This window comes from Balaenoptera physalus (assembly GCF_965194825.1).
Source record: "Balaenoptera physalus genome assembly, chromosome: 8".
NCBI classification, from domain to species: domain Eukaryota; kingdom Metazoa; phylum Chordata; class Mammalia; order Artiodactyla; family Balaenopteridae; genus Balaenoptera; species Balaenoptera physalus.
Genome location: NC_138887.1, coordinates 19634225 through 19661355, shown reverse-complemented (window position 1 = coordinate 19661355; position 27131 = coordinate 19634225). Strand labels below are relative to the sequence as shown.

General features: G+C 38.7%; 1 protein-coding gene across 3 annotated transcripts in view; it reads right to left on the bottom strand.

The window, feature by feature from the left end:
- RELN (reelin) overlaps positions 1 to 27131 on the bottom strand; it is a 528909-nt gene that overhangs the window by 55655 nt on the left and 446123 nt on the right. For all 3 annotated transcript variants that reach the window (XM_082473379.1, XM_082473378.1, XM_082473380.1), the window contains exons 34-45: positions 26672 to 26945; positions 23969 to 24109; positions 23685 to 23862; positions 19723 to 19807; positions 18731 to 18913; positions 16309 to 16480; positions 16105 to 16207; positions 12827 to 13056; positions 7565 to 7785; positions 5806 to 5953; positions 3279 to 3537; positions 2176 to 2425 (exon numbers count right to left, since the gene is read on the bottom strand). In XM_082473379.1, the coding sequence (XP_082329505.1) occupies positions 2176 to 2425; positions 3279 to 3537; positions 5806 to 5953; positions 7565 to 7785; positions 12827 to 13056; positions 16105 to 16207; positions 16309 to 16480; positions 18731 to 18913; positions 19723 to 19807; positions 23685 to 23862; positions 23969 to 24109; positions 26672 to 26945 (2244 nt within the window). The remainder of the gene's footprint in view (positions 1 to 2175; positions 2426 to 3278; positions 3538 to 5805; positions 5954 to 7564; positions 7786 to 12826; positions 13057 to 16104; positions 16208 to 16308; positions 16481 to 18730; positions 18914 to 19722; positions 19808 to 23684; positions 23863 to 23968; positions 24110 to 26671; positions 26946 to 27131) is intronic.

The following is a 27131-nucleotide window of genomic DNA, read 5'->3' as shown; positions in this document are numbered from 1 at the left end:
CATAAATAAACATCTCTTCTTAACTACCAAATGCTATCAGTGACAATGCTTTTGCACTAGTTTTCTGGATTCAAAATTTAGAAATTATTTTAGAAATTTTACTCCTTTCTTCTTTACCCTCTATGTTCAACATCTCACCTGGTTTTGAGGTTTGCTGCCTCTTTCCTTTTGGTTTGCAGTGTCTCATACTAGTTTTATCCATTCCCTTTCTCTTCATGCCACGTAATTCAGGTTTTCATCACTTCCTACAGATTCAAACACTGATACTTTTTTGTTGGGATTCTTCTCTACCCACCTTCATTGGATCCTGGGCTAATCTCCCTAAAACCCACCATGCCACTCCCCTGCACTTGTGCCCTCTTATTCATGACCTTGTCAAGCACAAATTCCTGTGCCTGCCTTTTATTTTTATTTTATTTTATTATTTTTTTTTTTTCTGTGCCTGCCTTTTAATGCCCTTCTTAATCTGCTGCCAACTCTTCTTGGCCACTTTCCTCTTTCATTTTTTTTTTTTTTTAATTTTTATTTATTATTTATTTATTATGTTTATTTTTGGCTGTGTTGGGTCTTCGTTTCTGTGTGAGGGCTTTCTCCAGTTGCGGCGAGTGGGGGCCACTGCGCCACCAGGGAAGCCCTCCTCTTTCATTTTTTATTCAGTTTCATCTTTCTCAAGAGGTTTACCCAGCCTACAGAAGAAAGTACATGTGACTGGGCTTATGAAGGCAGAGTTTCAGTCTTGGTTCTGCTGCATGCTGACCGTGTCATAACTCACCTCCCTGGTCTCTAGCTGACTTCCTATGCTAATGAGGGAGTGGGTGTCTAGGACCCTAAAGTCCCTATCTATTTTCAAAATTAGCACTCTACTCTCCCCCGTTAGATGCAAATATTGTCTGTTCAGGCTGGTCTGCTCATGGTGTACCCATGGACCAGGAGAATCCCTGCTTTATGCTGCCAGCCCAGCCTGGGGTGTCCTCTCTTCCCCATTCACCCTTCAAATTCACTCCAACCATCAACACCCACTTGAGACTTAGCTTCTTTGTGAAATCTTCCCAAACTTCTTGGACTGGCCATCCATTGGTTATCTCTTCCTCGGCCGAACTCTCATTACATTTTGCATTAGTACCACTCCATACAGCACTGGATTTAGTCATTTATTGGACTCACTTTCTGAAGTATCCCCTCAACTAGACTGTACCTAGTGAAGACAGGCTGTGTACCTTATACTTTTCCAAGCTCCACCTTTACAGACTAGTTTAGTGTTGACTGATTGAGTCTGAAATAGAAAGAGTTCTTCTGGGCTTTCTTCTTAGATCTGTCCATTAAATTCAGACTAATGGAAATATGAAAAATCTGGATTTTTCAGGACCTTGGAAGTAACCAAGTTCTCCAGATTTTGGCCCCCAAGAACCTAAAACATTGTAGTGTGAACATTCTAGTTTGGATCTCTTGGAAGAATAGTGATACAGCGTGGTGAAAGACCAGAAGGTCCCCAGAATCCTGACAGATCTGCAAATTCCAGTGAAGGGTCCAAGTATGCAAAGATGTCAGTTTTTATAGCTCCTAAGATAGGCTCGTGTGTGTGTGTGTGTGTGTGTGTGCGCGTGTGTCTGTGTGCATGCGTGTGTAAGGTATGCATAACCTAGAAGATGCAAACTGGTCACAATCACAGTGGTTTAGAATATGCTATGACCCACAGTGGCAGAAAGTATCAGACAAAATAGGAACAACAAAATTTCATGATTCCTGAGAGATGGAAAGGAGACAATAACTGGACTAATCTAAAGCCCCATGAATTAAAACCCATGTAAATACAAATGTATGTGTAAATCCTATTGCTTATTCTGACATTCTCTATATGACGAGAACCCTTTATTCTGTAAATATGATACTTAAAAAATCTGGATTTATAAAGAGATAAATTGGGGGCTATTGTTTATTAAAAAAAGAAGTCTTCATGGATATATGCTTAAAAATAGGCTCACAGGCTTTAAAAAATAAACGTCTAAAACTCAATTTACACACAGCATTTTCAAGAATGCAGTTATGTTTTGACTGAAAGCACACTTGTGTTTTACTTACAGACTTCTTGGAGGTGTAGTATAGTCCTTTGACAGAGGCAGCCTTGGATGCCCATTTACACTTCTCTGTCCCTCTACCTGGAAAGGGAATACTCACCATAACAAGAGTCTGTGACTGAGCAGGAGGCGGCGAAATCTATCTGTAGGAATGAATCCTCGCTCACAGCAATGTCTGTGGTGACCACATAACGGGTGCTGGCCTTTTCGATGAAGACTAGGGCATCACCAGTAGAGCCACACACAGGCATCTTGGTGCCTCCAGGGTGAAGCAGCCATTTCCTACTGTCCAGAGTTGTGAAATCATCCTCCAAGACTGTATTACCAGAAATATTTCCTCCAATAAGAATCTGAAATATATTTTTTAAAAAACAACTTTTCAATTTGGTTTCGAGATAGGAGAAAGTTCATTCCTTTTTGTTTGTTTTTATCTGTCAGATCGCTCAGAACTGGCATTATACAGCAAGCATAATGTTAGAGGGCCTTTCAGAATGCTCCTGTTTATGTGGTCTGCTTGCCCATCTGGCAAAAAGCTACAGAAACAAATCGAAAGACTGACAAAACCATTCACAGCCTTCATGGGCCAAATTGTGCCTTTGGAAACTACGCGTACCCAAGCTGGGAACGCAAAGTTTGGCTTACATTATTTTCCATGTAAAATTTCTATTTAAGGACAGTTGTACCCTAAGCCATTTCAGTTCCAATTCTTTGCATGGATTCTACCGTTTGTTAACAGGTTCTTTGAGTTCTATTTGATATGCATATTATTATGTATGAAGATCCTTTAGAACTGTCCATAAGGATGTTAGGGAGATTTATTTATTTTTTCTTTAAAGGCTAGGAAAGAGGATTGGGCAACTACTGCATGTGGCACCAATGCTAATTTGCACATTTTCCTTTTCGGAGAATTATAGCCTCGTATCACGCTTGATAAGGTCCCTCTATCCATATGGCAGAATCCTCTATGAGCAGAACCTGGGCCTTCTGTTGCGTCGTTTGTTTTTATAGGTTCAGGCAGTTGAAGGAATAGAGAATGAAAGGAACCTAAATGCCACATCTAATCTAGCCGTGTGCCCTTGGGTAAGTCACCCGACTGTGGGTACTGGGCTTCCTCTACTGAGTGATGGGTTGGACTAACTGCTTTCTAAAGCCATATTTAGCTCAAGTGACAACATTGTAACAGTTAATCCTGAAGGGACTGACCTGGTCGATTACCCAGGGACTGTAGAAGTGCCCATTTTCAGATGGTTGCCACCAGCGGAGACGTGTAGAAGCAGAACGGGCTTTCAAAGGTATCTCCAGGGCTATGTACCTGCCCACGTTGCTGGAGTTGCTGAAAAGGAACTCTTGAAGGAGACTCCACGAGAGGCCACCATTGAGAGAATATTGCAGAAGCACAGGTTGGCTCCTGGGGTCTGGAACACCTTTACCACATCCCAGTCTCATGAAGAACTGCACAAATCTGATACGAGTAAAATCTACTGTAGAATTTTACTTGAGTGAAAATTCACACCATTGACAAAAGACAAGTGCACAGGATAATAGGGGGAAGGTATACCTTTAATGAATATCATGATTTAACGAATGTCCGAAGCAATTGTTTCAAAGTCTGACTTCCCATTTTAATGTGAAAGGGAGTTAATAAAACGTGAAGTCTGAACAAGGCCATTCTGTACCCATATTTATATTCGGCACCCCTCCAGAGGGGAGAGTCTGAGGGAAGTGAGCATTCACTGCACCCTCTGGCTATTCTATAAGAAGATGGGAGGGGTCCAAAGGCTGTCCAAGTTTGGGAGTGTGTATTGCTATCTATTCAAGATAAATTTGTATCCTTGCCCTTAGTATCTGAAACTGGAAGAATGTAATCAATGTAGTTTATGCCGTTTATTGGCAAAATCATCCATTCCCTGGTTTTACCAGTAGTTTTCCAGATCTCATATTGTTGGTTTTGTGAGACACATTTAAATTCACCAGTTGTAGCACCTCTTTGTGAAAGGCCAGGCATCTTTTGGAAGAGGTGTGTCAAACCTGAGCCTCTTTTCTGTCTTTTGTGCCAGGGGCAGGAGAGCATGAGTGTGGGGTGGTGGTGATGGTGGGCTGTGCCAGCCTCTGACTGTTGCTGGGTCTGGGATGGATGATACTGGCCATCGAGAACTGTGGCAGTCAGCCAGTGGCAATCTTCCCAGCTGGCAGGGAGGTGGACAGAGCGGCAGCAACCAGCTGGGGTGCCAATGAAAACCAGCTCACATGTTATCTTTGGCAGGCGAGCTGCTGGTGCCTGGTCTGGCCGCTGTGCTAGCTGGTGATGCAGAATAAATTTCATATGCAACCCAACACACATACCCAATTATGGACGCATGTCAAACATATGAAATATATTGGGGCTTACAATAAAAGTTAACAGTGCCATATATAAAATCATGCACTCTTCATGGGTTCCTCCCCTCCCCCATCTCCACTAACTGGGCATTCATTTACCTCATAACCCTGAGAAAATTGGGATTTTATATGGAGGTCAATATATGCAAATCTTATACAGCATGCTACTAAGATGAGATAAATAATGGAGCTTTTAACATTGGATTAATGACAAAAATACATGGTTAGTGCCTTGTGAAGTTTATATCTATAAAAACAATAATCATTTACAGAGAAACACTTTTAGCACATTGTCTACTTGTATTGGGAAAATGTTTATATTAATTTATAGATAAACCATGTTAGAATTATTTGGAAAAATCTCATATTTCTAAATTAGAGAACTCAGCTGCCAGTGATAAATCTTAAATAAAGAGAAACAAATTAAACTACATGCATTAAAATAGGATGGAGATAAATAAAATCTTGCTTTCTATAACCTTAAAATTATTATCTCATAGATAGAGTTGTATTTTCTATGAAGCATGATCAAATTTATAATTCAATAAATGAAAGATTTAGGAGGAAGAAGAGGATAAATATGTTACAGTGTATGTTAAGATACTCTGAAATGTTTCAAAAGATGAAACATGATTTCTTTGTTCACTTGCAAAAATAGGTCAGGGTTCCATTTTATACATGTTAAACTGTATTTTCTATTTTACTGGCTAAGTTTTTGGCTCATCAAATGATCAAGGGATACACATCTTGACAGGACATAATCCTCTGAGCCAGTTTTAAATGTTTGTTTCTGAGTGACTGTGCTCAATTTAGAAAATGAGTGCTTTGAATGTATGAGCAAATCATTGGAAAGAAATGCTTATAAACAATAAGGCTACACTTTAGATGTTCTTATATTGCTAATGGATATAAAATTAACTGTGAATAATTTGTGGATGTATTGTATTTCAATTAAGCTTTCCCCTAAGAATGGTAAATAACTTCTACATAGTCCAAGTGCTAATGAAAAGTATTCTGTAGAAGGTGGATAAAGAAGATGCAACATTACTTTCTTGAAGTTAAAGTGAGTTAAACGTTGTCACTCCCTGGTCATCCACCATGTAGAAGACCAGGTATTAACCTCTGTCCGTTCAGCTGCGTTTCATTTCTGATCCAGTTATTGTACAAATCTCTCTCAGTTTTAGAATGGAAATTATATAAATCGTGTCTTAATGGAGTCTTTGACAAGAGAGAAGCTCAGCATTTACAATGGAAGGCCTTGTCCTTGAGATCTCTGCTTCTTTCTGTTTTGATTATGTTCTGCTACTTTACATTACAAGGTGGCTCTTCAACAGCATTTAAAAATGATTACCTAGCATGTGATAAATCCAGATCTCGTGTCATCAACATGCGTAAGCCATCTTCATTGAAAAAGAGGTTGTTTCCACTGGAAAGGATTCCACACTTCCGAGATGGCTTTCCACCACTCATTAATAAGAATCTATCAGATTCTAGCTGACCTGAAAAAAGTGGAAAATGTGGTTTACCTATGAACCCAAATACAGTCATATTATTTTTTTAAAGGAATATAGTAAGTACTTTGTGCAGTTTTAAAATATGAAGTCATGAATATTGAAGTCATATATTTGGGGGATAAGAAGTCTCTTCAACATTTTAGCTTGTTTGAACTGTTTAACATTGGCTGTATGATTTAAGGGTTCACATGACAGAGGGAGGAGGCCTTTTCCTGAGTATCTATGGTCCACCCAAATTGTTCCCTCTTTCTGCTCCTCTGCACTGCAAAAAAAGACACTGGCTAGTCAGAGTGGTTCAGCCCAAAATTAAAAAAGGGTAATGAGACCTTTCCACTGGCCTCTTCACTGTGTCCTTGCTACTGAGAGGACAGTATCAGGCCAGTGTTACATAATATTTAAAAAAACACAATTTTAATGGGAGAAATTTCAGTGTAATTTAATATTTCCTATTAAATAATGTCTTTCAAAACCAGCTTGCCAATCTCTTTAGATATTCACCTTAGATCTAATTTACTTTTTTGATTGTGGTAAAATGCATATAACATAAATTTTGCCATTTTTACTATTTTAAAGTTAATGATTCAATGGCTTTCAGTACATTCACAATGTTGTAAAACCATGTTGTGTCGTGCTAACTAGCTCCAGAATTTTTTCATCACCGTAAAGAAAACCTTGTACCCATTAAGCAGTTACTGCCCATTTCCCCCTCACCCAGCCCCTGGCAACCACTAATCTGTTTTCTGTCTCTATGGATTTGCCTATTTTGAGTGTTTCATAAAAATGGAATCATGACATGTGGCCTTTTGTGTCTGACTTCTTTCACTTAGTATGATGTTTTCAAGGTTCGTCTATATTATAGTATGTATCAGCATTTCATTCCTTTTTATGGCTGAATAATATTCCATAGTATTGATATACCTAAACCTAATTCTAAAATGTACCTTAAAACCATAGATATATTATAAAAAATTTACAGACAACTTGGGAGAAAGAAAAAATCTTTTAATCCCACTATCCTAACAGAGATAGCTATTACATTTATTTAAGACTTTCTCTTGTGAGAATGTTTTTCCACTATTATCAGAAAGCATATCCAATGGATATACAATTAACTGTGAATAATTTCAATCATTAGAGCACATACATTTTTCTACTTTGTCACATATCTTCATACATAATGACATTAGATTCTAGGTATAACTGAGGTGCATAAAGTGACAAAAGGCTGCATAATGAGTTGGTGATAAAGCAATGACAAGAATTTATATTTCTGGAAACTTGCTCCTTCTACCCAAGATTAACCCTCTATAGACATTTTCCAAAATTATCATTAATCAGAAATTACATGTGATAGAAAAAAATGGCTAAAATAGCCTTAGTTCTTCTCAATTACAGTCTTGTTCACTCTCACTGACCATTGTTTCAAGAATGGAACCCTATGAAATTCAGAACTAAATGAAGGCTTGGGTGGTCCCAAACGTAATGATAAATAATGAAATATCAGAGTGGAACTTAATGATTACTTCTACATTACAAATTATGCTTAATGTATAAGTTCTTTCACAAAGCTACATAGATTTTATATGAAGAAATTACCTTCAAAATCATCCTTGAGAAAATCAGGATTTTTGGTGCTTATTTTACAGGTTGGACCTGAGTAGCCAGGATCGCATATACACTTGGTTCCATTGATACAACTCCCGTGTCCGTTACACATCTCTTCACATTGGGGACCGATATAAACATTATCAATGGCCCATGTCACTGGCTGAGAGCCAGCAGGATAAAATCCTTGGTACCATCTGAAACGCACAGATCTGGAAAAGAGATACAAGCCCTTCAAAATCTAATCAACACATTAATCTAAGTAAGCACATCTGATCAATGAGCAGTGGGCAGTTACTACCTCTGCACCACACTCAAGAAGTACAAAACATGATTCAACATCTCAGGACCATAAACTCCATTCCTCAAGCTCCAGGATTTTGCCAATAAAGTTCCTGCTTTCTATAAGCCCTTCCCAATCCTATCACTATGTCAAAATTCCACTTGAGCTTCCACCTTTTTCAATATTGACTTTTCTTGGTGAGGATTTTTCCATTAAATACTGTCTATGTTCTACATAACTAATCTTTTTTTTAATGGAGGTAAAATTCACAAAGTATAAAAGTAATAATTAACCATTTAAAGTGTACAATTTGGTGGTGTTTAGTACCTCCACAGTGTTAGCCAGCTATCACCTCTATCAAGTTCCAGGACACTTTCATCACCCCAAAGGAAACCCCGTGCCCATTCTCCCCTACACCCAGCTCCTGGCAACCACTAATCTGCTTCCTGTCTCTGTGGATTTACCTATTCTGGATATTCCATATAAATGGAATCACATGCTATATGAGCTTTAATGTCTGGCTTTAGTCACTTATCATAATGTTTTCAGGGTTCATCCATGTTGTAGCAAGTATCAGAATTTCATCCTTTTTTTTTAAAAATTTATTTATTTATTTTTGGCTGTGTTGGGTCTTCGTTTCTGTGTGAGGGCTTTCTCTAGTTGTGGCAAGCGGGGGCCACTCTTCATCGCGGTGCGTGGGCCTCTCACCATCGCGGCCTCTCCTGTTGCGGAGCACAAGCTCCAGACGCACAGGCTCAGTAGTTGTGGCCCACGGGCCCAGTTTCTCTGCGGCATGTGGGATCCTCCCAGACCAGGGCTCGAACCCGTGTCCCCTGCACTGGCAGGCAGACTCTTAACCACTGCACCACCAGGGAAGCTCTCATCCTTTTTTAATGACTGAATAATATTCAATTGTATGGCTATATCAACTTTATTTACCCATTCATCAATTGATGGACATTTGTTTTGTTTCCACCTTTTGGCTATTGTGAATAGTGCTTCTGTGAATATTCGTGTACAAGTATTCGTTTGAATACCTCTTTTCAATTTTTTTTTTGTAGAATCACAGTGGATTTGCTGGGTCATATGGTAAATAACTCATCCTTTAATTTCTCTCTCTTCCATAATTTTGATGGAATTTCCATTATTATAGTTATCACAGCTGGAGGTATTTAAAAGCACACTTATTTGCCTCAATGGCTATGAGCTCCTAGAGGCCAATGCTCATACCTCTTTCTTTTTTGCACCCTTTCACGGTGCCCAGTACAGTGTTTCACACATAGCAGATGCTCAATTAATGTTTCTTGAATGTCATTTGTTATGGAAAGCCTTAAAAGACAAACTAGGGTGTTTTGGATTTTATCCTGTTGGCAACAGAAAGTCCCAAAAGATTATTTTAAAGAGAGGAGTGACAAAGTAGATTTATTTTTAATTAAATGTCTCATTTCTTAATTTCTTTTTAAATGAAACACAATTTTCCTTTTTACTTGTAAGATGATTGCCCTATCATGTTGCTGACGATAAGTTAGCTCCTTAGAAATAATCTACATATTTAGGTAGCAGGTCAGAAATAGTTGAGTATATTTTATTATGTACAAAACTCAGTTCAAAGAAGATAGACTTTATTTCAGAGGAGCTAGATATAGAGATGGCATGTGCACTCATATTTGTACCCTGTGAATCTGTCCAATTTTCAATTATATAGAAACCAAATTCAGAATAGTTCTTGTTATTTGAGAAACAGAAATTAGAAGTCAGTATTAGCATTTACTAGACTTCTAAAGTTTAGCAGATAGTACAGCAGATGGAGTCAAGTTTCCACATATAATTTTAACCCTAATTTCATTGTTTATATCAAGACTCCAACTATATTAAGCTGCCCCCAAAATGCCAGTTCATAATTAACTTTTATTTTCTAATACTTGTCAGAGTTTAGTCTTGGCAAGAAGCACTTCCTACCTTTTGAACTTTCAGACTGCTGAGTTGAGGGAAACGGCTGGAGTTTTCCTTTGAACAAAGCCTACATGGAATTTGTTTGAACTTCTTATTTATTCAAATGTTCTGAATACAAATGAACCACCTTGGTTGGATATTTATTATTGTTCACCTGTCTTGACACAGAAACTGCAAGCACTATGATAAATGGACTGAAGGGTCTGGTTTCACTGTGGTTCCCAGTCTGCTGAAATCTTATTTTGAAAATTTCTCACTGCCACCCTCCCTGGTGAATGTCAGCGTCTGTTCTCCCAAGCCAGTGGTATTGAAAAGAATCTGTTTTTTTAATGTAAACTTAAAATTTCAAGCACACAGCAGTGCTTTCATTAAATAGGGGTTTTGGTTGACTCATGAAACTGCATAAAGCAAAAGCAATTAGGAAGTTTTAAAGACAAAAAGACTCTAAATGAAAAAGACACAAGGGTGATGTGAATAAAATTCGATGGAAGCTCAATACTTATGCTTTAAATGTGAATTGACTATATGTAAAGGCAAGAAACAGCCATTTCTGCACCTGAAACATTCAGTATAGTTTTTTGGTACCTAGTGTCCTGTGAGTGCACAGAAAAAGGCAATTTAAACATGGGTAATATATTTCTTTTAGCATATAGCACTTGTGCCATTATTATGTACCATGCTGAATACAGACCAAGGAATGGTTCACTGAGATGGAGAAAATTTAACTTTTGCCTTCCAGCAATTCATGCCTGTGTGGGTCTTAAGAAGAGTGCTAATCGTTTTCCTGAAACAAGAACTAGACAACATTTCTAAGGCAAATTCTTCTCTTTGTAGAAACAGTTGAAGGCAGTTTGAAAGGTAGGTTTATACCACTGTGAGAGTGGGCATGCCTCCTTAACAGATTTACTTTCCTTTCATAGAAATGAAAATCACATGGAATGTAAATAACATGATGGTTTAAGTTCTGTACCTTTATAATTAGAGGAGGTATATTTTAAACTGACTCCCAATATACCAGTCGGTGAAAATACAGATGTCTGCATTTCTCTCGTTCAAATTACATCTCCATGCCTTATGTGTAAGCACAGCCTGGTGGACAAAGCCAACTGGTAATGATACAGGCTCCATGATCCTGGAGCACTGTCCTGGGGTGGGTAGCTTCATTTAGTACCTCTGGTTGGCAGTGACTGTATATCATACGCCTTTAAATCAGATTATTTTCATGTGGGAACTTGCGGAAGCAAGTCTCAGTTGTTAAGACAATCTAAAATCATGGCCTTCACCCTATCTTTAGGGTTGTTTTCTATTTAATCTAATTCTTAGCTGAGCAACTGGAAGAAATTAGTGGTCCACTGAAAAGGAAACCTGGAGCTTTTCACAGTACCATAATGATCATGGATATTGGTCATAGGAGTCGAAGTGATTGTTTATCCAGCCATTTTCCCCTGCCTGCACTGCCCATAAGCACAGATTTTTGGCATTTATGTTTCTGTTGCAACACTTGGCCTTCTGGCTGTAGCTGATTTGCTCAGATTTTCTTTTCTAGAAATGTAGAATTAAGAGTTCCAGAAAATGAGAGCTGGAGTTTGCTGACGGACGTTAATACAGCATGATAAAAAGGAGGATCACGAACTCCTTTTGCTGATGTCCCCAAACTTCCTGAGTGGAGTCCATGCTCTTCCCCAGTATTTTTCTAATAAGTTCTTCCAGTTTTTCGGTAAGCCTCTTTCTATTTCTCACAACATATGATCTTAAATAACACAACTAATTTTGGATAAAGAGTTTTTCCTGAGCTATTTCCCCCTGCCCAATTCTTCCATAGACAAGTTCACACCCCACCCCCGAACACCCCAATAGCAGCTTTCCAGCTGTGCTGGCTGAGTCATCAGCTCTATTTATTCCTGTGGTCTTCAGAGATTCTCCTTGCCTCCTCAGCTATTACTTCTAACGAATCTTGAGGATGTTTTACTTAGTAATGCTTGTTTTTAAAAAACAATTAGATTTTCTAATAGAATAATTAGAATGATACCTGGTGTAATAGTAAGAATTAATAAATGACTTACTTGATAACACAAAATATTAGAGTCTTTAGCAATCAAATTATAAAAATTTTGCTAATGATATGATGAGGAGTGAATGGATTTATGTTCAAAGAGAATGAAGACTTTTGAAGATACACTTTCACCCTTTTGGAAAAGTACTAGGTATTAGGAGTTTTGCTTGAAGACTCAAGACTTCTAATTATGCTGAGTTTCACATCAGGAATGTAAATCTATCTCCATCTTGAAAGTATGATATTAGTACTTCCTTCTCTTTTTGGCATACCCTTAAGTTGTTTATTCTGAGAGAAAAGACAAATTCTGAGGCAGAATGCTTTGTTGACTTCCTCTCTTTGTTCACTTATACTATTAGTTTTATTTTTTGAACTATACTTTTCATTTCTATTGGAATTGAAGTCCTTTATCTCCAAATAGCTTTTCAACAGAAGAGTCTAATATATGTAACAAGAATGCTGAGAAAGGTTGAAAAAGTAGAAATGTCTGGGGAAAGAGCGCTAACAAATTTTTTTTTTATGAGACACCTGGAATATTCTGCGGGCTTCCATCCTCCATACGTGCCCTCTCCTTGCACGAAAGACGCAGGCAGATGTTCGAAAGTAAAAATTCTAACTGCATTTATATTGTGAGGTAGGGGGCAGAAGGGAGATGGATTATAACCCTAGGGGAAAACCATATTTTTGTTGCTTCCTAATTGATCTAATAAAGACCCATGGGGATATGAACCCCAGGACGGGGTGCTGCCCAGGGTGTGCTCCTCTAAATCTATCTTCAAACTATGAATTAGTAGTATGTCAGTGCAGTGTCCTATGCTTTAAACATCCACTGATCTACTTTCAGTGGAGAACTGAGGAAGAAATGTAAGGTGCAAATTTCCCTGATAAAGTAGCAAGGCAACCACGACATCACGGAGAAAACCGTGAAATGAGAAGAACATGGTGCGAAGCAGCAGGTCCTTACCCGCAAAGGTGCAGCTTCCCAAAGTGCACAACCTCCCTCCTCCAGCCCTGGGTGGTCCCCGCGTAGTAGGTGCTGCTGGGGTGGTGTTCCGTGGAGCACAAGGAGCTCACATGGCCGCTGCTGTGGTAGCAGAGGGGGAGCAGCAGGTGCCAGGTCGCCCCAAAGTCCCTGGAGAACTCCAGTCTGACCGGATCGGCAGAGGAGCTATCAGTGGAGCATCCGACATTGATCTTAGTGAAGAAGAAAAAATGATACAAATCACCTCAGAGCAACAAGCCTTGAAATGATTCACCACGTCATTATCTTCTCCAGAGTCCATTTTCCTGGGAACTGTCTTGCTGAAATACTTAACACCATGAAATTCTGTTTTGCCTGAGTAATACTGCACATTACTTTTAAATAATACTTTTTCATAAAGAACCTCAAAGGGCCTCATGAAAAATTTACTTTCCCTCATTTTATAAAAAGCTAGGAAGTGAATAAGGCAGAGGTTGGCATGGAATTCCAAATTTTACCTTTAGCCCACTTTCACTGCCAAGCCAAGCAAATCGTAATGAAAAGACTGCTTCCCTAATTCTAACTGTTAGCTTTTTCTCAGACTGGATGGAAAGAAGACCTTCTACTTTCCTTCTTGGGATACCTTCAAATAATCCCCAAAGTTCTGCACATGGAGAATCTTCAGTATGTTTTCAGTCTTAAAACAGAACAAAATACAATTATTGTCACTATTTCCCTAGCATAGGAAGAATATTCTCAGAAAGACCTTTTTAACCATTAGGGAAATAACCACTCCATTCCTTTTTCATACTTTCAAGTGAATTAAACTAAAACTTAAATAAAGCATGTGATTCTTTCTACTAAAAAATTTTCCCACTTCCAATTGGGGTTAACATTTTCTTGCTGTCAGAGCCACCAGATATACTTATATAATATTTGTTGTTGTTGCTGAACTTACTCCTCTTACCTTCTGAAGAGTAAACTATTGACATTTGATAAACTTTTCAGCTACAGGCATTTGTCTCTACCTAGATTCTTCTGATAACAGAACTCTTGAAAGGGCCACAGGGATTACTTTTTATTAACATTTAAAGCATAAATGTTAGAAAATATAACAGAAGGTTATATAAGTAACTTAAAATAAAATCAGAAAATATAACAGAAAGCTTAAAAGAGATAGAGAATCATTTCTCCACTAAGGCATCATTTGGTCTCTGACTTTAAGATGAAAGAAACAACTCTAATTTAGAGGATGCAGACAGTTAATCTAGAGCAAATATTCAAAATTTTTGTTGATGAAATTAGGCACTGTCCAATGGTTGGTATAGATTTCAGCTATGAAACAAGTATCTTCGAAAGTTAATGGGGCCCTCCTGGAAGGCCTCAGGGCACAGAGGTCCCATCCCCTGCACCCAGAATGGAGCCCGCGTTTCCGCAGAGCTGGAACTCCTGGCTCGGGGTCTCTTCCCTCTGCCGTCACTGAACTGCCCCGGAGCCCGAGGGGAGGGCAGCCTCACTGAGGCTGCCGGCTCTGGAGGGGCCCCAGCAGCCGAAGCCGCGACAGTCCTGGGGACCGCGGACCGGATCACTCATCCTGGGTTAAGCCAGCTGCCATGTCATGAGGACACTCAAGCAGCCCTAAGGAGAGATCCATGTGGCAAGGAACTGAGGCCTCCTACCTACAACCACGTGAGACATGAAAAAATGTTCAACATCAAGAATTATTAGAGACATGCAAATTTAAATTACAAAAAGGTATCACCTCACACTAGTCTGAATTGCCATCAGAAAAAAATGTCTGCAAACAATAAATGCTGAATGGGTTTCCGAGAATGGGTACCCTCCTATGCTGTTGCTGGGATGTAAACTGGTAACAGCCACTAATCAGAACAGAATGAAGGTGCCTTTAAAAGGTAACAATTGAGCTACCATATGATTCTGCCAAACCACTAAGGGGCCTATAACCCGAGAAGACCAGAATTCAGAAAGACATCGGCACCCAAACGTGCACTGCAGCAATATTTACAATAGCCAGACATGGATGCAACCAAAATGTCCATCTACAAATGAATGGACAAAGAAGAAGTGGTCCATGTACACAATGGAATATTAGCCATGGAAAAGATGAAACAATGCCATTTGCAGCACCACAGATGAGCCTAGAGATAATCATACTACGTAAAGTAAGTCAGAAAAAGAAAGACAAATATCCGATGATATCATTTACTAGTGTTATCTAAAAATTGATACCCATGAACATATTTCCACAGAGAAAGGCCCATACAGACTTAGAAAAAGGTGAAAGGAATGGAAAAATTAGGATGTTGGGGTTAACATGCATTTAATAATTCATATAAAACGTATAATCAAGAAGGACCTACTGGATGCCAAGGGAGGTCTACTCAATGCTCTGTAATGACCAACATGGGAAAGAGTCTAAACCTGATTATATATATGTATACGTATGAATGAACCAGATTCTGTACACCTAGAACAAACACAACATTGTAATCAAATTTATTGCGATAAGAAATAAAAATTAAATTAAACAAGAAAAAGAAAAAGAAAAAGTTAATGGGAATTCCCTGGCAGTCCAGTGGTTAGGACTCCATGCTACCACTGCAGGGGGCATGGGTTCTATCCCTGGTTGGGGAACTAGGATCCCTCATGCCATGTGGCGTGGCCGAAAAAAAAAAGTTAATACTATTGAACCCTAGCACAATGTACCTTTGGTTCTGCTGATTTTATCTAAGCTTTTGAAATATATAAATGTTTTTCTTTTATACATTATTAGTTTGCTGTCTTGAAAAATATAAGGAGTCCGCGAATATTAATGAAATACCCAGAAATTATAAGAAACAGTATAGTATTATTTTATCTGTAAAATTCATGACACCATGATAAATATTATATAAATGTGCTGGCATGGTATAGTTACATTGACCTGGATCCTAAGTAATATATAAAAATTGTGACTATAATAATACTAGAATAGTATGGTCCTTTTCATTTTTATAATGTTTGAAATAATCTATTTTGACAATTTCCCATTGTAGTAGGTGAGGAGATTATGTCATAAATAAAGGACCAAAATTCAGAAATAAACCTTAGTAGGACAGTTGGTTCTGCTAATAAAAGTGAATTATGATGTAAAATCTCTTTTGTCCTTGCACAAAAATGGAAAGTCATAATGCATGAAATCATCTGAGATTTTCCTCCTCTTTCCTAGCTTTTGTTCAAGACAAAATTTAAAGCATTTCTAATAGAACAAAATCAAGTACCTCAAATTGTATGATGGTGTTCTCATTCACATTCAGGTCACGAGTAGTAATGGAATGCTCACCAACTTCATTTGAAACAAACACCATAGCTGAATCTTCCTCGCTGTTATACAAGAAAACAACAAGGAATCCATTTAGGCAAAAGATCATTGTGACCTGTATAGAGCAGGGGTTTTATTTTTACCTTCTCAATTAAGTACTTACGGCGCTCCTTTGGAAGAATATGGGCAATAAAGACCAATGTTACCACCAGGGTAGAAAAACCAATTGTCTTCTCTGGGCCCAAAGTCAAAAGTATCTAGAAGCATCACAGGGTTGTTTAAATTGTTTCCATCGATGATGAAGTCATCAACAATCCAGATTTCTTCTTTCTTACCTAAGGCATTTTTGGATAAAGCAAGTTTTTTCAATGGTGAAAATCAGATGGACATTTTTGCTCATTGGAAGAAAGTAAAGGACAGAAGGAACTCAGTAACAACCGGTTAAACAGATGCCTTCTAGACAAAGAAGCACAAACTATGTAACAGTGTGTTTACACTGATTAAAGTGTGAAAAAATTAAGCTTTCAGTGCTATTAAATTGACATTGCACGGAGCAGCTTCACTAATTTCAGAAGGCTGGTAAGAGTCTGCTGCCCTTCCCGTCACAGCAGTGCTATGGACCCTCCACCAGCAAGAGTGGGCTTTGAGTTATGCTTTCATGGTTTAGGGGACTCTGTAAGACACCGGAATCTGTGAGGATGGGTGGTCAGCCTGTGGATTTAGAACTGAGTTACACTAACTAGTCTATTCATGGAGTAACTCAGGACTTTTTAGAGTCAACCCATGACTTAGAATCATGCTTCCTTCAGGCTGAAGGACCACGGCTATTATAATACTGGCTTGATGCACAATTTTATTTAGGTGTTAAAAACTACACAGAAGAAAATATTCTGTGTTATATAATACTTTATTTTCCCCTTAAAGCGTTTCAAAACTTGTATGTTTAGTTGAAGATATGTGGGAACATACAGAAAACTAGGAAAATCACTCCTTAGGCTGTCAGAGAATTTGACTCAGCGACTTCGGCAGGGTGTTTAAGGAAGATATTACTGAGTAGATAAGAAGGGTGAGCTCAGTGCTTTTGTAAAGCATTGCTTGAATTGAACTGGAAACAAGGTGATAAGACCATACCAAGCAGAAACAAGATTCCTCAAGGATGTTTCTTCACTGATTCCTACTTTTAGTAGAATTCTTACAAAATATAAAAAAGGATCTGTAAATAGGAGCCTGTAGAAACAACCTGATGATTTAAATGAAGTCACATGTGCCTCTCCCTCTCTAATCCTATCACTGTTATAATCCTAGTAGCTTTCTTCCCTTTTCTTATTTTGGAAGTAGTTGGTGAAAACAATGAAGAACAATTGGTGAGCATTCCAAACATAACATGAAGACAACTATCTTCTGGACTGTGAAACTGGTTGCATTTCTTTTTTGGACTTTTCCTCAGCGATTATACAAGATTATTTTTTCTGTTCACAGTAAATTAAAATTCTTTTTTGACTTACTAGTTATAAAGGAAATATTCAGGTTAAATTTTAGAGATGGAAATACATTTTTCTTATCCATTTCTGTGTTACCTCTGCAAAGAATCTGCTTAATATGATGTTTCTGTGCTTACTTAGGCCATTAAATGCATAATTTGGTAGAGTCTGGTCCTTTATAATCAGTAGCTAGTAGAATTACAGGAAGCAATAAAACATTACAAATTTGTAAAATCGTTTTCTGTAACCACCATTTGAAAATACTGTTAAATTATACATTCATGTTAGCTTATCACTGAGGCAAGTGTATGTGATAAGAATATTTTATCTCAGGCACTATCTGCTTTGTGTCAGTCCCTCTCACTTTGTCACGGCTTTTGCTGTAATGTTGTTCTATCTCACTAATGAAGTGCCATACTCAGAAGAACTACGGGGACTTCCCTGGTGGTCCAGTGGTAAAGAATCCGCCTTCCAATGCAGGGGACACGGGTTCGATCCCTGGTCGGGGAACTAGGTTCCCACATGCCGCGGGGTAGCTAAGTCCATGTGCACGACTACCGAGCTCGAGAGATCCCACGTGCTGCAAACTACAGAGCCCATGTGCTCTGGAACCCGCGTGCCACAACTAGAGAGAGAAAACCCGCACGCCACAACTAGAGCACGCCGCAATGAAAGATCCCACGTGCCGCAACTAAGACCCAACACAGCCAAAAAAACCCAAAAAAACAAAAACACATAAACATTAAAAAAAAAGAAGAACTATGTATTCCTAAATAAATTCAGTAAAAAATATAGTTACAACTGATGAGTACCTAATGGTAGAGCTGGATTAAATTTTAAAAACCTTAGCTCTGTGACAGGGTTTAGCTGTATTTACATCAAGAGAACTTACGAGTCAAGCCCGAAGATAACAACATAGTCAAGTATGAAGATAAAGATATATAAAGCTAAATATTCCTTGAGACTCCTCAAAAGCGAAGCATGTAAAAGGTGCTGTGGACAGCGAAGCCACTCAGCTGACAAACCCTTCCTCCACACCTTAGGAGCAAGCATGCTAACGTGCAGCAGTCAGTTTTGATCACAGGAGAACATGTGCATTTTTACCATTGTTATAAGGTTGCCAGAGTCTGAATCTTGTAGCGTTGGTCTGGGCAGTGTATGGCAAGGGAACATTAATGAAAAGTATGTTGGTCATTTGAGGAAAGTAAAATTCATCCATCAGGTGCCAGGTGATTCCCCCATTGGCGGAGAATTGTAATAGAATAGAGTGGGACCTCTCTGGGGTACCTAGAAAGAAGGTAACAGAGGCGTGAACACATCATTATAAAAATGGGGAAATGGTATGATCTTAGACTATTTTTTTTGCAACGATGCATAAGCTGACTTATATTCACATAGACACCTTAGAGTCCAAATGCTTCCGAGGCAACTTAAAGTGATGATGGGTTGGGATTTCTGTATAAATATATCTCAAAACACACCAAATCTTGCATTTTCACACAATAATATCTCCCTCTTTTTCTCAGATATGAACATATATCTTTCTGTATTTCATTTAGGAAATATTACATCAAAATTTTTTGATTCTACAGGCATCACAGTTCTACAAAGGGCCAAACATTTAAATCTCAGAATACACAGAAAATCTACTTGAGAATTTATTATATCCAAATGGCATTATTTGTCAAGAAAATTAGTTAATATGAAAGGTCAGAATGACAGAGTTGACTTTTGGGGTTCACTGTTCACATCTGTGAAAGAAAATCCCAAGTTTCCATAAGTTAAATTTTTTAAATTTAAATTTTTTACGGCTAGAAAGAAGTGGTGGAAAAAAGACTCAGGGACATGATGATAAATTTAACTACCACAGGACTAGTATGATTACTACATCTGTATGAAATTATTATAAAACAAGTAGTTATCTTACCCTTATATTAAAAGGAATATATATTATAGAACATTTGTGAACACTATGTACTCAAATTTATGTTAGCTCTCCCATATAACAAAATTTATAGGCCTCAAATCTGTTACTTCTCTGTGGGGAAATTTGCTTGAAGGGAAATAGTGAATTCATACTCATAGAAATGACTTACCTTTTGCTATAAATCGAAGTGAAAACTGGACATACATTGTATTGGTACAGTCTAGATCTCTTGAAATGAGCATCCGTAGTCCTTCCTGTAAACAAAAACACATATGTTAGGCAATCTTATTTCATTTGCAAAATTATTTTCCTTTGATTTTATACATCTAACTTACATTAGCTAAATGATACATAATGATCAAGAAGCAATACTCGGTCCAGTTTGGAAGGAAAAATTGATCATTTCCCCTTTCAATGGCTTTCATTTGCCTATGCCTAAATAACAATATTTCATTGTCTCAACTCCAAGTCACACTTTGCTGTGACTTATAGAATGCAGTGCAAGAATGATAGCACTGCATATCTACAGGCCTTTTTAAAAAACAGCCTCCTTTGATCACAGCATGTTGTGAGAGGAATAACGAGGAAACAGACGGAAAATGTGCCAAGTGCTCCTGCTGGAAGCTGGGAGCTGATAGGTAACTTTTTTCAGGGTTCCAAAGAGTCTTAGGAACTTACTCATTTGCGTGCTGTGATGGCCCTGGGAAGCTCTCATTCAGGCTGACACAACACCCTCCAGTTGGTCAAGTTAAATGAGGCATAACTAAGCAAGTCCCCAAGCCTGGGCTGGAACCATTCATGCAGAGAAGCCAAGGAAGGCGGAAAGTGATCATATTGGCTTTAGTAATTTTTTCTGCTAATTAACTATTTCTGGTTGCCTGGGATTGACAGCTCCATAGCTTGTTTTCTCCATGTGTACACATGGTTGCGGTGACAGCCAGTAAAACAGAACTTCACTATGCAGATGTCCTAGGTACAAACAGGCCTTTCAGTTCCTCAGGTCTGACTCTGAATGAAGTGGCTCTTTGGTGGTGTGGGGCTGTGTGATACTGAGTGGACATTGTCTATCGACTGCTTAATTATCAACTAACAAATATCAAATGGAATCTTAGGTAGAGAAAGCAAATTCTTCCTCTTCTTCTTAACATTTATTATAGAGTACATTCTTCAATAGCTGAAAATTTTTAAATAGGACTAATTTTGTAATAGTAACCATATATTGAGTGCCTACAACATGCTGGGTTCTAAAAGAACCACTGTACTCCTTTAAAAAGCACCTATCGCTCCTAAGGGAAATATATTATTATCTTCCTGTTGCAGATAAGGAAACAAAATCTGAGAGGGACGGTAACTTGCTCAAGATTGCAAGAGTGATGATAGCAGGATTTGAACCTAGATATGTCAGATTCTGAAACTTATCCTCCACCCTTTAAGATACCATTATTTTGTTTATTAAATTATTTTTTGGTTTGGGGAGAGATATCCAGCTAATGTTAAATTTAGAATTTGAGAATTATTTGATATGGTAATGAAAAAGCAACTGCATTTCTACCCATCCTTGAACTTCACAAAGCATAGTTTCAAACTTCCTGGATTAAAGGCTGCTGTGTAAAAGCCTTATATTTCCAGTCTTATTTTTCTTTTATCATAATAACTCACTGCCCTGCACAGTCCATGATGCTTGATCACTGCCTGTCCTTCATGTCTTTATGTCCTTACCCTCTCCCTCATACACTTACAAACATAAGGCCTTGGATGTTTTTATAGCTTGGCGCCATGCAGAGGTTAAGCTTATGGGGAAAGGTCACTTCTTCATCTTATCAATGCAATGAAAAAGCTTTGAGGCGGGTAGTTAATAGATCCAGTTCATAAATATCCCTTGACAACGTCAAGATAAAGGAATATGATTACTCTTCCCCCTTGATTATGGAATGTGAGTATAAAATTGTTCCCATGGGTCAATATAAGTCAGCCATAAAAGAACCCATTTTATAGTGTATCTTGTAGGAGCAATTTTTAAAAATTTATTTATTTTATTTATTTTTGGGTGCATCGGGTCTTAGCTGCGGCACACAGGATCTTCGTTGAGGCAGGTGGGATCTTTCATTGTGGTGCGCGGGCTTCTCTCTATTTGTGGCGTGCGGGTTTTCTCTTCTCTAGTTGTGGTGTGCAGGCTCCAGGGTGTGTGGGCTCTGTAGTTGTGGTGCGTGGGTTCCAGAGTGTGTGGGCTCTGTAGTTTGTGGCACGTGGATTCTAGTTGAGGTGCGCGAGCTCAGCAGCTGTGGCCCGCGGGCTTAGTTGCCCTGCAGCATGTGGGATCTTAGTTCCCTGACCAGGGATCGAACCTGTGTTTCCTGCATTGTAAGGCAGATTCTTTACCACTGGACCAAGGGAAGTCCCTTGTAGGGGCAATTTTGTTGAGAGTTGGCATGATCTGTAATCATGAAAGTATCTTTCTTTCATATTTTAAATTTTGTTTATAGTTAAGCACTTGATATTGATAATTGCCCAGTGGAACTGTCATGCCCAGCTTCTGCATATATTCTAGTTCATACAGATGTTTCTTTTCTCATCCTCTTCCAGATTCAGTAATTCATTGTGCTAAATGGGAAGCTATTTTAATAGTGGATAGCACTCCTGAATCTATAAACATTAAAAAGAGCCTATCATTTCCTTTTTCACAAAAGAATGCCTTTCTAGGTCAAACTACAACCTACTGAATGGCACACGCTGAGCCCTCTCTGCATCTTGCAGAGCTGATAGATAATATGTCCAACACGTATAATGCTTGACTGCCCTTGCAATTGGATGGCTAAAGGGAACATATAAAAGACTATATGTCTTCCTTGTTTATAGAATCTAGAGACCAGTTTAATTCTACTGCTTAAAATTTTATCAGGTAAAGATATTTGAATCACAGGACTTTATCTATTTTGGTCTTGTCAACTGCTTCAAATAGATAGTGGTAATGAGAGCTAAAGCCTCAGACAAGACTTAAAAACACACACACAAAAAAACAGTAGTTTCCACCCTGAAATGTCCTGCCTCAATTTTTTTGGTCCCTTATAGCACTCAGGGACTTGTAAATCTCTCTGACCCTTAAAGTGTTTTTTCTATCTCATCTAAAACTTGAGAAGAATTCTGGATTCAAACAAGGATGATAGCCAGCATCTATTAGCTATAATTGAAAAAGTTCCAGGGTGTCTAATTTTCTAAGTGTTAGGTGTTAATTATTAAGGATGTACAGAAACCCATGCAGATTTTTGTTAAAGATTTCATTTGCACACCTAGATTAGCCGATTTCCCCAGCTGAGTGAGACAGGTTGTAGCATGTATTTGCATATGAAGATGTGCCAGCTCAGCACAGTTTCACACAACTGCTTAACAACCCTCTAACCAACATCTAGGTTGAAATACAAAAAATACACTAATGATGTTTGAGAATGTTATTTAACTTGGCTTAAATGTTTGGTTTTCTTAAAGTCACCAAATGGTTGTATTGGTAGGAGGAAAAGAAAGAAAGTGAAAGGAAAAAGCAAAGACCTTCCGTAAAATCAATTAAAAAATATTCTAAGTTAGATACTTAATTACACATAAAATGCTACATTCTAGAAGTCAAGATTCTAGAAATAGTATATATATAATTTTTACATATATAATTCCAGCAGAGAGTAAAGAAGGTCTGATTACCAAAGCAAAGGAAAAATTTTATGCCTAAGTGATCATAAAAAGTGACTGCAGTGAATATAAGAGGAAACATTTTTTGTTGTTGTTGATGACATGAGCATATTCATGTTCCTTATGGAAACTTTTTTACTGAACTATAAATTACATAAAGGAAAGTATCAAATCATGATGGAATTATCACAAGGTAACACAGCTATGTAATTTCTATACAACTCAGGAAACAGAACATTACCAGCAGTCCAGATGGCCCCTAATTCTCTCTTCCAATTTATACCTCATTTTCTTCTGCCCAAACCACCACTATCCTGACTTCTAAAACCATGATATGTCCTAGAAGACAATAACTGTATATAAAATAATACATCATCTGAACAGAAATGCATGTGTGTGGAGCAGTGAGTGAAGTAGGTAATTCAGTGGTAGTGAAGAAGAATCTTATCTGACCCCTTTAAAAATGAGCGACGTTCCAGATTTGATGGTTTCACCATTCAGATTCCCCCTCTCTGCACCATATACTTCAGGCCAAAGGTCGGGATGTAAGTTCCCATTGAAATCATCTTTAAGAATCGAGGGCAGAGGAACGACAGGAACACAGTAGGTTCCACCAAAGCCCCGGTCACACCTGAGAAAAAAAATGAGGGGAGAAAAGGCATTATTTGTCGTGAGATCAAGAAGCCATCTTTATCTCTGCATTACAAAGAAAGAAACTGCCAGTTTTATTAACTTACACACAGCGTCCAGCATCACAAATCCCTCGTCCTGAGCACATCCAAGGGCACCCCGAGGCCAGCACAACGTTATCAATAGCCCAGGAGTCAGCCCCCATGGTGTAGTTGGCTTGGATCCATCTGAACCGGGTCCTGGGAGAGCTAAGCAAAAACAAACAAACAAACAAACAAACAAAAGAAAATGACCAAAAAAACCAAACCACACTTGGTTTGAATGGCAACCTTCAAAGCACGAAAACATTTATTTTAATTCTTTCCCTTTAAAGTGCCCTCTCTGGGTGCCAGTTCCCTCTTTATTTGAGACTTTGTTTTCATACCAAGTAAAGGATGTTGTTTACTCCAGACCCACAAACAGGAGAGTAGAAAACATGCTTTAAAAATATTTCACCATTTCTTTCATACAAGAGCCTCTGAACACAGGTGAGACGGGAGAGTTACTTCAAACTATCAATTTATTCTGTGTTTGAACTACATGCAGAACCTTAGTTTTTGCTTTCAGGCTTTTACTACTTTTCAGTACTGGGAACGAGACTGAGGATGGTAAACATGAGTATAAGTTGGAATCTTACAAAGGTCTTGCCGTGAGGTCTACTGTTCCCTAAATGGTTTTCTGAGGTAGTCAATGGAAGCCCCATCCAACTTTGCCTCTATTTTGGTTCCCGAGGGCCTGGCTCCCTTAAAGGGGAGGACTAGAATGATATGATGTACTCCCGTGTTTTTTATTATATTTGCAATCTGTTATTTGGAATGTACTGACAGAAGACCACTTTATCCAGAAATATGTGCAGCCTTACCAAACAGCAGTCTCTCTCATTTAGGAACAGATTGCACAGTAGAAACGTGTTAGTTACTTGGAAAGCAGAACACAGTTGACTTGAAGCGGAATTTCAACAGTAAAATCTCAAGTGCTATAGTTTCCCCTACACAAGTTCTCCTTCAGTGCAACACAGCTGCCAGCAATGGTGGCTCTGAAACAGAAATCTAGTCACATCAACACTCAGCTTAACACCCTTGAAATGGTTCCCCAACACATGCAATGTCAAGGCCAAACTGCTAATAAATACACAGCCCCTTCATCATCTGCCCTCTTCCCTTGCCTCATCTTCCCCTATTGCCTCAAAGTTATACTCTGATAGCATCGAAGACTTGCATTTCCCCATAAACTCATGTTTCTTCTGGCCTCTGGGATTCTATTTCGGTTTACAACAGCACATATGCCCCTCCCCGCCCCACCCCAACGAGCCCTTTTCACTCAGACAAGCTCTACTCACTTATTTAGACTCAGCTCAGACATCAGCTCCTCCAGAAAGCTCCCTCTGACCTCCCCAAACTGAGTTAGGTAGTATCTCCCTGTGTTTCAATAGCATCATTGGGTTTTGCTTCTGTTATCATTTTATAACATAACTGTTTAGATACCTGTTACCCTAAATAATATATTTGGATCCTGGCATCAACTTATTCATTTTGTGTCAGAGATCTAAAACATAACAGATATTCAATAAATGTTTGTTGAATAAAAATAAAGTGAATAAATGAGCTACAAGTTAGCACTCTTTAAAGCTCTGGGGTCCACAGGAAACTATTTTGGGTTATATACTAAAACGCTTTGATTTCCTGTGTTTGTTTGTTTTTTTTTCTGCCACTTGTTTGTGCCTCTCTGAATCCAAATTGAACCAGGAAAATGGAAACCACTGTAAATATTTAACACAGAGGGAATTTAACACAAGGAATTGGATGCACAGTTCATGGCAGAGCATGGGGGCAGTGAGGAAACCAGAGTTTAACAAAGTCAGGAAGCACTACAAGTCCAAAGATGGAGGGACACAAGAGGAGATGAGGTTAGTGCCCAGGGGCCAGTGTCACATGGAAGGACATCTCAGGGGAGCTGGAGCTGCTAAGTTGGCCAAGATGCACTTGAGATAGAAAGGGAGGGGAAGGAACACCCTGGTTTAACTTTATTTCCACCCTCCAACTTCTTGCCAATATCTGCTACTCTCTAAATCTATCAGGAAGCCAGCAAACACATGCAGCTGGCAAATGCAGCTCACAGAGGCCAATTTGCCTACAATTCAGAGCAGAGCCGTGGAAGGGAGATACAGGGATGTGCGGGGAGCAGCCCCAGGATGGTACAATCTCTACCACCCACCATAGTACACATTGGTTCCTAGAAAGATCCCCAAATTATGCAAATGCCTAAACCACAAAAGTGGGAGCCTGCTGTAAGCCCTAATATAACTCCTGAATGTGATCTGAAATACTGTGGAGGGGAAGAAAGATGTAAAAGATATGAGCATCCCAAAAGAACGAACCTTTTACTCTTATTCCGGTACTGAGATTAAAAAAAACCCACACAACTAAGGATACTCTTCCATATGTGATGATTTCACAAACTGCTTCATGTGGATAAGTATCAGTCTGGTTATTGGGTAGGTATTTGTTTTTACAACAGTTTAAAAACTGAATCTGGTGGGCAGCCTTCACGTTGCTGAAGAACAGAAAAGTTCAGCCTTGGAAAACTCTCGGAACTCTTAACCACATTTAAAAATTGTTACCCAAGCACCTTGAACATTTCTTTCCCCCCGGTATACTCCATGCATGATTATCATGAGAGAGTAATAGAATTGCCAAGTGGCATCATAATTATTTTCCAATTAGGTGACAGAAACCTGAAGTTCTGACATGTAGCCAAATGACAATTCTCACATGGTGGAGAGTGGAAGGTAGACGGTGATCCGCTTCCAATTCTGGAATCTCTCGGAGGTGTAAATTGAACTTTCTGTGTAGTGCAGACAGCCAATGGTTGGAGGAACACACTCTGCGGTGACAAGATGCCAGTCCCTGCCATTGTTCAGAGAATACTGGAGCTGTACACCGTGGGAGTCGCTAAACGGCTTGCTACAGCCCATGCTCATTTCAAACTGCAAGAAAGTCGATGCTGACACATGAAAGTCCCAGGTCTCAGCATAACGAGGTTTTCCTACAAAAAAAGGAAAAGTTTAATGGCAGCACATAATTGTGCTCTTTTCTTATTTGGTGTTTCTGCTCATCATGCTTTCAGTGGCAAACAAAAATCATGTCTTATCTATAGTGTCTCACATGTGCTTTGGCTTTTCATCTCACGTTGACTATTTTTATCTAGTTAGCATAGACTCAGAAATATGGA